The 12,965-nt window shown below is 38.5% G+C and overlaps 2 protein-coding genes across 2 annotated transcripts in view; both read right to left on the bottom strand.

The window, feature by feature from the left end:
- The window catches only part of LOC112504719 (WD repeat-containing protein 44-like), a 4,234-nt gene extending 1,075 nt beyond the window's left edge, over positions 1–3,159 (bottom strand). The window contains exons 1-6 of the mRNA XM_025108660.1: positions 1,561–3,159; positions 1,384–1,474; positions 777–934; positions 623–674; positions 238–317; positions 40–133 (exon numbers count right to left, since the gene is read on the bottom strand). Of these exons, the coding sequence (XP_024964428.1) occupies positions 40–133; positions 238–317; positions 623–674; positions 777–934; positions 1,384–1,474; positions 1,561–3,159 (2,074 nt within the window). The remainder of the gene's footprint in view (positions 1–39; positions 134–237; positions 318–622; positions 675–776; positions 935–1,383; positions 1,475–1,560) is intronic.
- A 1,927-nt stretch (positions 3,160–5,086) lies between these two features.
- Positions 5,087–10,957, bottom strand: LOC112507130 (beta-glucuronosyltransferase GlcAT14C). The gene is made up of 4 exons (XM_025111566.1): positions 10,358–10,957; positions 7,508–7,583; positions 7,268–7,383; positions 5,087–5,689 (listed from the first exon to the last, which is right to left on the bottom strand). The coding sequence occupies exons 1-4, from the start codon at positions 10,896–10,898 to the stop codon at positions 5,184–5,186; spliced, it is 1,239 nt and encodes a 412-aa protein (XP_024967334.1). The 5' UTR covers positions 10,899–10,957; the 3' UTR covers positions 5,087–5,183.
- Between the last annotated feature and the right edge of the window lie 2,008 nt (positions 10,958–12,965).

The raw sequence follows: 12,965 nt of genomic DNA on the forward strand, positions 1-12,965 counted from the left end.
TTTTTCTTGGAACAAAATACGAGTAAAGGGAATTAATACCTTTGAATTTTTGGACGATTTTTGTTCCGTCTAAAATCCTAACACGGGAATCTGCAGATGTCACAAGTAGTTCGGATGGGTTCCACGCAGAAAACTGCATGTCGATGAGATTTGTTAGATATATGTTATCTTGAYTACCGGTAGATGTCAACCTCCCAAAAACTAGTAGGGTAGCTGAAAGCCATATATCGATGATACCTGAAAACCGGTTATCTTTTTAGGCTGTGGCTTTTTCTTTGTTTTCAACTCGATTTGTTCCTTAAAATCAAGCTTGTAATCTAATAAGATCGAAAATATATCAAGACACATTAAAAACCATATAATTAAGACAAGAATCGTGTAAGAATAGAAGTTAAGATGAGAAGTTTAAGAAGGGATTTGGACCCTTGATCCCTTTTAATCTCAAACCAATCCATGAATTACGCTTTATATGGGAGTTGATCTGGTGTATCTCATTAGTGTTGAACTAGTGTTTCTCTTCAATTAGGATTGATCCAGGAGTAGAGATCCCTTCTTACCCTTTTTACCATATTTTTCATTCTCGCCGGAACCCAACCCGATAATTAATATATATAGTTCATACCAACAGTATTGTAAAATCGACAGATCCCTTTGTGCGAACCAACAACCGAAACCTTCATTTGCAGAACACAAATTAATCACTTGGTGATTCATGATTGATCTACAGATAGAAACCGAGGAATAAGAAACAAGTAGTCGAGTTCTTGGATACGTACCTTGCCATCATTAGAATAGCCGATRGCTGTTACCATCTCGTGAAGATCGATCCAGTCGACGACTTGCCGTTCTGGTATGTTCCAGATTCGAACCTTAGCGTCTAGTGAACCACTTATGAAGTAGTCGTCGTCAGCCGGATTAAACTGTATACAAGTCACTGCCATACACATAACATACATAAATGGTCAAGAAATATCATCTTTCACGATCGACCAAAATTATCCCGAACGTCCATGGTACAACAAAATAGGCTTTTTAGGATGCTAACCATCTTTGGACAACAAAATAGAATAAGTTTATAAGACAAACAGCTTTGTCATTTGTCATGCACGATGAAGTTACATCAAGATGAATAACACTTAGATATTCATCATGAATATACATGTCACATTCATCGAGAACATGGACCTGTCATGTATGTGTAATTCATGATGAATAACACTTAGATATTCATCATGAATATGTTACATATACATCATGAAAAAATCATCTTGAAGGGGGGCATATGGTGTGGTTTTGAAGGTTCCAAGTTCATAATCAATTTTGGGTTCATCAACGTAACATATCCATCTCTCTCTATATATTTATATAAACAGACATGCATACCAAAATCGGTGTGAGAAAATAGCTTCAAACAGTTCTTGGTTTCGATATCCCATAGCCTTACTGTTTTGTCCATTGAAGAAGAAAGCAGCAGCTGCCATAAAACGAAACTCCATTAATAACATGTTAATTAATGGCCGGAAAGTTTATCAAGAAAAGAACAAGTGGATGTAAACTGACCTGCGATCTTGACCAAGAGAGGTCCAAGATATCCTCCATGTGACCTTCCAAAGTGCAGAAGGGTGTTTCCGATAGCCCAAATACAGTTTCCGGCACATGGACGTAGTCAGGAATCCCTTTCTTTTTCTTCCCTTTTTTCTTCTTCTCCGGCGTAGCTTCCGGCAATGGTGGCCTACCGTCAGAACCAGCCACCAGCGCCATTGGGTGGACGGGAGTTCCAGCAGCTGAACTCGAATCATCTCCACCCTGATTCGATACATCGAATTCTTGAACTTCCCAGATATGAATCACTTTATCCTCACCGGCGGTCGCCAGATAATGACCATCGTATGTAAATTTTATCGCCCAAATTGATCCATCGTGACCCTTAATCTCTTGACTTAGATGCAAAGCTGTGAATTCCTTGTATGATTTCCCATGAACTCTAGCTTTTACCCATTGCGAAGATGGCTTCTGTTCACTGATCGATGGCGGATTGTTAGAGTTAATCGAAGGACTAGTAGTAACAGTAGCATCCTTTTCTTTTTGATCCGTCTTCGATCCTCCCATGGAACCTTTTATGTTCTTCAGGAATGAAGCCCCTTTTTTCTTGCTCTTTTTAAAGCTTTTTTTGAAGGAGGAGTTACCAGCCGGTGTCAATTTCCGGTGACCGGAACCATGTTTACCATCGTTAACCGCCCTCTTCATCCCCTCCTTCACCTTCGGTGAATGCCCTGCATTCTTCTCGAATTCCTCCATTGTAACATGCTCTCCGGTTTGAACATCCCTCAATTTATTCCACTTCCCTTGATTGTTACATTCTTTAACCTCGAACTTATTTCCGTTATCCATATTATGGATCATGAAAAGGGATTCCGTTTGGCCGTCCGATGCCGTGCCATAGTTGTCGTCGCTGGTATGGCCTACATCTTCTGAAGGCATTCTTTGTCGGCCGGTCGATAAACCGGCGAACGGCATCGAGAATCCAGATGATGTTCGAGAAAGACGTTGTTTCTCTATCGAACCGATCATTTCTTCTTCCCTATGTTTTATAGATGTACTTATAGCCACATCTGATCTCGAACGATCCAGTAATGGACGTGAAGGCAGGTTTTGCTGCTGCAGTTGCTCCGCCGGCAACAGCCGCTGCTGCTGCTCGTCGTATTTCTGTTCCACCGAATGAGGTGACGGCTGTTTTTCCACCGGCTTCATCGGAGGCACAACGTCGATTCTTCTCGATGGCATTCTTCTCGACGGAGCGTTACCTAAYCCTAAAAAATCTCTGTTGCTGGCGCCGATACCCATATCCTGGAGAAGTCGACGTCGCCTATCGTTGATAGATTGATCAGGCGCTGCCATCCACATGTCGTATTCATTGGTCTGGAATTCCGGTGCAAATGCCGAATTCGAATAGTTGCGGGATACTGCGGCGGGAGCGGAGGATGAGGAGAAAGACATCCGACAATCATCGAATACTTCATCATCATCCTCATCAGATGAGTAAGCCAAATCCTGTGGGAGAACCGATGAGAGTCGCTGGGCATCGAAGAATATGTCATCGTCGTCGTCGAGGTCTCCTAATTCGTCCCAGTTCATCGTCATGGTTCTCCTTACCTCCATTTTTACACATCTGTAAAGCAACAAGAAGGTTGCGGCAGATTGGAAATGGAAATGGAATTGGATTGAGATTGAGATTGAGATTGGGTGGGAGTTTTGGGGGCAAAAATGGCGAATGGGAGAGAGATTGGGAGAGAGATGGAGAGAAGAGGAAGAGAGAAAAAGAAGGGGGGTGATGACTACATGTCACGTCTGTGTAAAAGACATGCAAACCTTAACTTCCAAAATCAAACCATATTTTATCATTACAAATCAAAATATGTGTTTTAATTTAWTTAAATATATTATTTTATTTTGTTTGTATTATTTTCTTATAAAATAGATTTTTAGAAARAAAAACAATTAAAAAAATCAAATAATTAAAATGCATCTTATTTCCAACATTTTTTTTWTTAGGTATGAGAATGGGCGGGGATGAGATGCGGACTCTAACCTCTGTTTTAGGTGGTGTTTGAGATTGTTTATAAAAACAATTTATTGACTTATTCATGTGTGGTACCGGTAATAAATATTTTTGAATGTTTGGATAAACAACTTATATCGGTGTCAAACCGGTAATAAGAAGTTTGTGAAGAAGTTAAAACTCTTCTGATTTATAATAAGAAGTTTGTGAAGAAGTTAAACTCTTCTGACTTATAATAAGTTGATAAGTGTTTTTGTAGAAAAACATAAGTTATTTCAAATAAGCAATCTCAAACACCCTTGGTCCTCGTCCCCATCTCAATCTCTACTGGGGATTGGGGAATATGATCACATCCACAACGGGGAATGGAGATTTCCAACAGAAAATCGGAGATGATGATCTATGTTTAAATCACATATATTTTCAAAATCTTCTTTTATAGAGTWTCAAATACTCATATGTGAATAYGTCATTGTTTGATMAAACAYTTTCGGCTTTCAACGTTTTTTATTTAAAAGAAAGTAAGACAACTCGGAGAAAATGTATATAAGAAGAAATATCAAAATACTATTTCTAAATCTAAAAGATATTAAATCTATTTTTTTATAAATATTATATTTAATAATAACTACATTTAATAGTCGGGGACGGGACGGGGCAGGGCAGGAACCACCTTATCTGTCCCTGTCCCCGTCCCCATCCCCGGTTTTTTAACTTTCGTGGATCTCCATCCCTGATCCCCTGTTTTGCGGGGAATCCTCGTCCCGATCAGGGTGGGTACACCGGGTTCTCTAATGGAGTGGGTCTCATTCCCATGTCTACTTTTTAACGATTCGTGTTAGAGATGATCAAATTGGGCCCTGTTCCAGACCTAGGGGCACCGGTTATGGCCTAATAGTCTAAGAATGTTTACATTGTTTATGAAATTTCATGGCATYGCCAGAATCGGGACCAGTTACGTTTACGCCTGATTTTAAAAAAAAGTTCAGCTTTTATTATTTTTACAAGTTATATTTTTTAAGTTTTTAATATTTAAAAAAAACTCGGGCCAGCCCCAGGACTAATAACCAGGCCTAGATTTTGTTGAGGATTTTTGGTCGGGACCGGAGCCCAAACTGGCCAGCCAGATTTTGAAGGAACCGATTTGCAATCAAGTTAGTTAAGTAGTAGCATTAAGCCAATGTTTCTAAGCTTTGATCACTAATTTGGCTTGGAAACTAGAACCTGAACCCTGAAACACTTCTAGTTTCAAGCATGATGAAATCTAAAGATGTGGAAATCTAAAACCAGCTTGAAAACCCATTTAGGTCGTGGTGCACTGGTTAAATCTCAAATCCCTTACGGCCATGGAGGTTCACCTGCGATRACTCCAGGCCAWGCGTGGTCGCCTGGGGGATTAGTCTATGTATGTAAGTTGGCCTGGAAACCCACGATTACCTGAAAAACAAAAAACAACCTAAAACCGAATCTTTTGCACATCTATGACAAGATCAGACTTGTCGTAGATCCTACTTTCGAGTGGGATATAAAACCTTTAACTTGAAACTTGATTGACACAGTTACAACAGAAAGAATCATGAATCAGGACAAAATGCTTTATATATACATCAAGAGATTAACCATATTACTTGCACTGTTTAGGCCTAAAATTTTCGGTACTTAGAAGACCAGATACAAGTTTCTCGAGTCTCTTTGAACTCATTGATGGTTTAATAGCATCTGCCTTCTTGTAAGCGAGACTACTTTGGATCGATCTTCCCACAGGCCAACCACTAGTCGGAATCCGGCCACCAGATCTTCCCAAAAGCTCTCTATCAATTTTATCAAGGACCAGATCATCTTTTGCAAAAGAATGAGCGAAGGGAGCTCCACTCTCAACCATATCCGGAAAGTGTTCGATTGTGAGATTTACGGGAAACTGTTTGGGGGGGTTGTCCCACTTGATGTAGTGCATGTCGTGGTTCACAGTTGTGTTCTGATAATCTTTATGGTTACAGATAACGGTGTGAAAGTAGCCCTCTGGGGAGGACACAAAGTTTGTGTAATACATAAGAAGAGTACGAGGAAGATTATCCCATCCCCAAACGCAAAACTCGAGAAAGGGTCGGGTAAGCACAACCCAGGTGGATCCTGTTGATACCAAAGTTCAAGAAAACAGGAAAATGATCAACACCCAGGTGTTTTTTAAGTATGTAATATTTAATATACGGCAAATACTCTGACATCCTTGGAGCATGGGCTCTACTAGTAACCCAGATACCATTGGGCCAATGACCCTTCGGAATCACCCAGATGTTGGTTGCTGAGGTAGGCAAAATACAGCATTTCATGGCAAATACTGTTGAAGCACCATCGAGGAATCACAGCATAATAGTGAAAAGAAGGTATATTTGACTTTTATGGTTAAACTTTCTATTTCTAAGATTTGGAAGTAATCTAAAACCACTTTAACATCAACAATTTTCCATTTGTGGTAATTGTTATACAATTGGATCTAGTGTCAAATAGTTTCAAGATTCTGACTCGTTAATGTCTGGAGTCCCACATCAGTTAGACATGGACCACCAAAGCGGTATATATGTAGGACTCCTGTAGAGAGAGATCCAAAGGGGTTTCAAATATCTTCATGATTATTGATTAATATCAAATTTGAAGTCAAAATTTTGTGCATTTTCACTAAAGAAGTCAACTTTTGATGTAATCGTACCACTTACCCCTAACAACAACGATATTGTTTCTAGAAAGAGTCTGCATCCTTGGTTGGATATGCCAAAGGCTGGGATTCAAACTCCTAAAGCAGCCTATAACTACTATGGCTAGTTTTCAGGATGACTAGTTTTCTTCTAGAACAATAGATGGAGGCCTTCAATTATAATTTATCATCCTCAATTCTCACTTTGAAGCTCTCTAGTAACATTTAAATTCTTACACCGTCTATGTATGTTTTATTAATTCTAGTTCCTGAAATATTTCCAAAGTCCTACTTAAAATACCGACTTCATCAACTTACACAACATCAATATCTCAACAAGTTGATCCAAAACCTCTAGCTATAAAGATATATTACCAAAGCTAATTTGAGAAGAGAGGGTAGATGTAGTTTGCAACATTTCAGCTCATCGTATTACAATTTTATTGAATTTGAACCTTTTAAATTGAGGTATTTTGTCGCACAACTCCATCCCAATTTCTTTGGATAGATAGGTATATGGGATCATCTAAACCTTTCACTATAATCTAAGTTTTAGATAATTTGCAAACATTGTTTTACATATACTTATATATTTTGGGCAAGCTTTTATGTTGGCATACACGTCTCCTTATAGAAAAAATCACATTAAACAATAATTTTTATAATAATAAATCGTAAGTATTTATATAAATACACAAAATATGCTGTAATTTGGCTTGCAAATCTCTCCATCAAGTTTTCTTTTTACGTTATTGTCATTTGAGGATTCAGATCTCAATATAAATATGCAATCCCAACATTCCATCATCGTGTATATATATATATATACACGCACATATATATTCAAAGTTTCCCATAAATAGATTGAAACTAATTTCGACTCCATGTGAGAACCCCATAGCTCTCTCAACAAGTACACTAGCATCTTTTCAGAAACTGTAGGACTCATATTGATAGGTATAATAGTCAACATTGAAGGTAAAAGATCATAAAAAGATAAGATGTAGAACAATTACCCATGAACAACTTGAATGAAGAAGGCATGGATCGTTTCTCTTTGGCCCAGAATACACCAGATTTCTTTGAATGATATAAGCCAGGATCAATAATGATTGGCCTTGCTCTTTGGAACCTGCAAAGTTACAAGGTAAGAAATTAGAATGTCATTGAACATCTTATCTAGTAAATGGTAAAGGAGATCTAGCCAATCTATAGTATATCAAAATGAAAGACCCAAGTATCAACTGCAAACCCACTCTTTCCAGCCAATGTTAGTTGTGTGCTCGAGGAAGTTCAAATCCCTTGGCAAGTATGAGAAAATGTGGAGGATATCTGACMAAAAAAAAAAAGAATATCAAAACCATCATATAAGAATGTAATCAACTTGGTCAATTACACACAAGTTAATAATGGCTAACAGATTGGAATAATGTTACAAAATTTATTTATCATATGTGTATCTGGGTAGAAAGAATACAACCAGAGTGCAAAATCCAGTTACATATCCACCCCTTATGAGAAAGGTCTAATTTCTAACAGATAACTTGATATATTCTGTTTGAGTCAAGTGGGCTTGATATGCAAAAACAGATGGAATAAGCTTCTAAAAGTTTGCATACAGAATTGAACTTTATGCAATATTTTCTGGTTCATCAAATTCAACCATTGGTTTATGGGTTGACAGTCTACCATTTGTTCTCTGTTGGATTTGGGTTTAATGTAACTATRTTTTCTATGCTCGAGTATTGTTGACCCAAATGGTCAAATCCCATCTTGTACTCTAGTTACACAAGACTTGCGCATGGGTAAAGGCATAACTTTCAAACATTGACATACTTGCATGGTGTCAAAGCCAGTTACAAAAGTCTGGCCCTATCAGAAAGGTGCTTCCTACAGATTGTATACCATCACTTTGGCAGAAGACAACTAGACAACAAAGAACTGCTTCCAGCACCATTATTGCCATCAAACAAACTCACCAAAGATCATTACAACATCCGCCTTCCTCTCGTTAAGCAGCATCACCCATGTGATGATCAAAATTAGTGTTTGGTTGTCAACTGAACATTGCTAGCTTTCCCAGCCACCTTGCTTGCTTCAAGGATGCTTCTAGCTCTGTGGGAACCAGAACCTGAACCCCAATTGACAACCCTCGCCTGAAACCGCCTGTCCAAAAACACCACCTGCTCAAATAGTTCTTAACAAACTAAGGTTCACCATGGCCACCTGAACTACAGACACTTTCTCAACCGCACCTTGATCCTGCCTTGTTCCTCTTCTGCTCAATCAAGTCCTGTTCTTGGATCTCGGATCTATTCAATCATGACATGTTACTGGTTTGCACATCTGAGTTCATGTAGAAACTCTGCTTTTTTTATCTGTCTCTCTTTGCTACCTTTGACCATATTTTTGAGTAGTTATGACGCCCAAACATGTATGTTACTGGATCATAAAAAGAATATTTCTTTGCTCCTGACCTGTAACTTTGTAACTATGATGTATTCCTTCATTTTAGTTGGTACAATGCCTCTCCCTATTTCATATCTATTTATATCCTTCTTTCATGTGTCTTCAAACATATTTGTTGCGTCTATTGTGTTCATGACCTGCCTACGGGAACCAAACTAGATTCTGAGTCCCAGAAGCATCTGGTTGTTGGTTCTTCCTGTTCTCACAACATTACYATACTCAACCTTTCAGAAATATTATATTTATGTCCATGTCTGCTTTAGCATATTTGATTCCATTTCTCCACTCTCAATCCTTTTAAGCTTTCACGCGAGTTTCTTTGAAGAAGTCGTAGTTATGGCCCACGTCTCTTCTTCCACTTACTTGGCTCTGCACTTGGCAGAGTAGATGTCAATCTTGCTCTACAAAGTTTCACTTTAGAACACGATATTGGTGACTCTTGCTCTATGACACGTCCCAGCCAAATAAACCACCAAACAGAGCATGAAAAACACATAATACTTTGCTAAAATATCTACTTCACAATCATGTAGTGCCCCATATAGGAATACAACTGTAACTGATAAAAGAAACATATACTTCGACATCCTATATATAACTACGCTGCCTACATTGAGGTTTGTAGGCCCTTTCCTTCTTGAGGTCTGTCTTCACATAATGTACAAGAGCCAGGAGACATGAGCATCCATGATCAGATAAGACTATGTAAGAGAAGATTGATGTAGTACGAAGAAATGACACTTGGGTTCTACAACATTTTTGCACTCGAAAGAACTATGTGGGATGCAAGTGGCTCTTTACTACTGTTGCATCATAATGCTTATCTTCATTACCTGCAGTCCTGTATCATCAACCAGTGCTCATAAACGTATAAAATTAGGCCAAGTCTGAAAGCTGCAAGAAGAGAGGGCCAGATAGAAGGTTTTGAAGATAATTTTCTCCCATGGCCAAATTCAGTTTGAATCTAAATTGCCGCCGGACCTTATTTGGGCAAAAAGTTGATTGCCAGCAACCCCAACTGTCCCCACACTGAACCCACCTCCAAGGACATCAATGTGAGGGGCCATTTTTTGGCTCACTCGGTGGCTGAGGCTGGGCCGGGGCTGAGATACCCATGACCTGTCATGTACTTGGACAAAGTCACTTCACCCCTTTGCCAACCAAGCTACATGCCAGAGGGCCGTCGGACATTATAGAATTCATTACTTGCCTCTCCATCAACACTTTGTTACTGATGCCATTCTTGAGAAAAAAATACATGGACTAACCAACTGTTTTTGTAGCAAGTATATAGCATTAACATTCCTTATATGGTCTCAAGCTATCTAGCAGATACGTTTTAGAATGTTTTCACATGTCCATAACAGTACAGGTTCTTCAGAAGTCGCAAAGGTTCTTCATGATACTAATTGAAGACGATTAAGAGAAGGTAAGGTGTAAAAAGAATTTGGGGGACACTACTTCAAGACGTATGGATGCTTATCCAAATATCATCTACTTGAATCCAGACTGTAAATCACTTCATGAAGATTTATAGTTTCCATACAGCAATATGATATGTAACAATTCAAGTTTCCATGGTATAGAAACCAAGTTATATCCGAAAATATTAAAAACTAAAATTAGAAAAAACTAACCATCTTGAGGCATAAGAGGATAATCTGAAGCACTAAGATTGATAAACCAGTGCCAGTCCTTTCCTTGCTTCAACAAAAGAGCAACAGCGTGCAACATACAGGCAATCATGGTAGGTCCTTTAGAAGTGACCAAATTAGCCTTTCCAACCACCATCACATTCTTCAAACCCTTGACATTCTTCGCGAGATCAAGCCTCTCTGCATCTGAAGCTTCCAGATCCAGATGCAACAAGTAATAATTTCTCGGATGGTACACCGCCCGGATCAACCGGTCCAAACGAGCTCCGTCGCCTCTAGAACCCGTAATGAAATAGGCAAAACGAGGAACCTCAGGCAAGTTATTGGATGTATGGGAGATGGAACGGGAAGCAGCGGCAGATATTGAGAGGGTTTTGGAAATGGAATGTGGCGATGATGATCTTAGAGCGTGAAAGAAGACGAGAGAGAGTGAGATGAATAGAAGGAAGAAARGGAGGAGATAGTTGTTGAATCTTTGATTGGAAGTGAATCGAAATCGTAGGTGGGATCGTTTCATAGTCATGTTTCAGTATCAGGGGAATCCAGTGGGGAAGACGATTCAGACAGACACTTGAGTCATTATTTCGTAGAGGAATATCCTTACTAAAAYTGAAAAGAAGGCAAATCGCATTGGCTGGCTGGTTTTCTATCTTTTATACAACATATTTTTAAATTTTTTATTTTTAATTCTATGATGGTTGTATTGTAAGTTGTTGAATGGYTTGGTGTTGAATGATTAAAAGATTCTTGTAATATAGTGTAAAATAAAATATAATTATTTATAATAAAATTAGGGTGTTGAATTGTCACAYCCCGCTAAAGCGTAAACATGTGATGCTAACAGACAAGCGGGTCATAGCAACAGTTTATAAATAACACCATTACAAGTTTCAAAACAAAACGATTTATCGACATAACGAGAGTTAGAATAATACACGACATTTAAAATTACATCAAAAACTTGACTTAATCGATCTTGGCCCAGGTATGCTCCCTTAAAAACCAATCACTTACTCTAAACCTGAAAAGCATGGAATAAAAACAAGGTCAACTACAAAGAGTTGGTGAGCTCACGGGTTTTCACATGCACAAAAACATTTCAATGCATAAACCAAGTAATAGCAAACTTATGCGAATTCTTTGCACTTAATAAATGTAAATCCCTCGCGATGTAACACTTGAGACGCTACTGAGCCTCGCTACTGAGCCTTACCTGACCAATATGCCCCATTAATTTTCGAACAACTAGAAGTAGCCCGTTCATTACTCTGGTCCCACGGTTCGATAAARCACTAATTCAGCGGTGGTCCAAATTCCACAAGATTAGGCTAGAAAACATAGGTAATTGTGCACCCTTTTCTGGGTGGGACTGTCAACACAATAGCGGCTATCCACAATATCACGGCCCGGGAATGTACCCGAGTTAACAAGTAGCGTGTACGGACGGAGACTTTTATTTGGAAACATATACTCTCAATCGCATCAATTTAGCATTTATCCTAAGCGCAGAAACAGTTTTCAAAACCAAACGTAATGAACCCGACTAAGCAGTTCCTTAGCCCAAGAGGTTCCAAGTAAAACTTGACTAAGCAGTTCCTTAGCCCAAGATATTTCAATTAAAGCATCGACTAAACAGTTCTTTAGTCACAAGTATCATAAAACGTATCATGCAAAGTTTGCTCAATATCATGTTTTTCCCCCATAAAACATATAAAAAGCATTAAAAGTGGGGCCGTGAGAACTCACAAGTTTGGCGAATATCTGAATGATTCCTTATGGACTTGCTATGCTTACTCGAACCTCCTGACAAACCAACCAGCGCTATATTAACTTAATGGTTTCCTTGACTTAGGTAGGGCAAAGTTGGTTCCAATGCAAAGCCATCAAGTATTTTCATAAATTAAAGCCGCTTTAATTATTTATTAACTAATAATCTTCCAAAATCCAAGTAATGACATCATTAAATGTCATTCTAAAACAAATGATGGCAACCGCCAATTACCAAAACCAAGAGATTTTGAGTGGGTTTAACACTCTTTTCAAGAATAATCCACAATTCTTGAGTCACACGCCTTCACCACCGATTGCATGTAGGCTCAATATTTCCAAGAATTAAAAGATTTTAACACAAAAACCATCATCTTTGAATAATTTCCAGAAAACAAAATAATCTCGATTCCAACAAGTTTTCAAAGGAATAAATCCGAATAAAGTTGCATGCAAGACCTATCATCCGAAAATGTGATCARACCTCACATGCAAGGAATTTTTCTTTCTTTCTTRGARATTTTAAGAACTTGGGTCACAGATTATCATCCCCAACGAAGACATATGCAGGTCTTTGATGAATWATCTCTCCTCTTTAAATCCCATAAATTTTACTTAAAGAATGGAGAAGGGAGAAGGATAAAAACTTTYGRACTATTAAGAAAATAGAATAGCTCTAAAGCATACATTTTCTGAACAKAAACTTTCGAACAAGCTCTTAAGGACAGCAAAACCTTGAGTTTTGCAATAAAGTTGGAACCGGCTGGAAGGKGATGGCGTTAGAGAGAAAACATAAAGCTGGAATTTGGAGAATGAAGATTTT

Source organism: Cynara cardunculus (genome assembly GCF_001531365.2).
Source record: "Cynara cardunculus var. scolymus isolate 2C chromosome LG 2, CcrdV1, whole genome shotgun sequence".
NCBI lineage: Eukaryota > Viridiplantae > Streptophyta > Magnoliopsida > Asterales > Asteraceae > Cynara > Cynara cardunculus.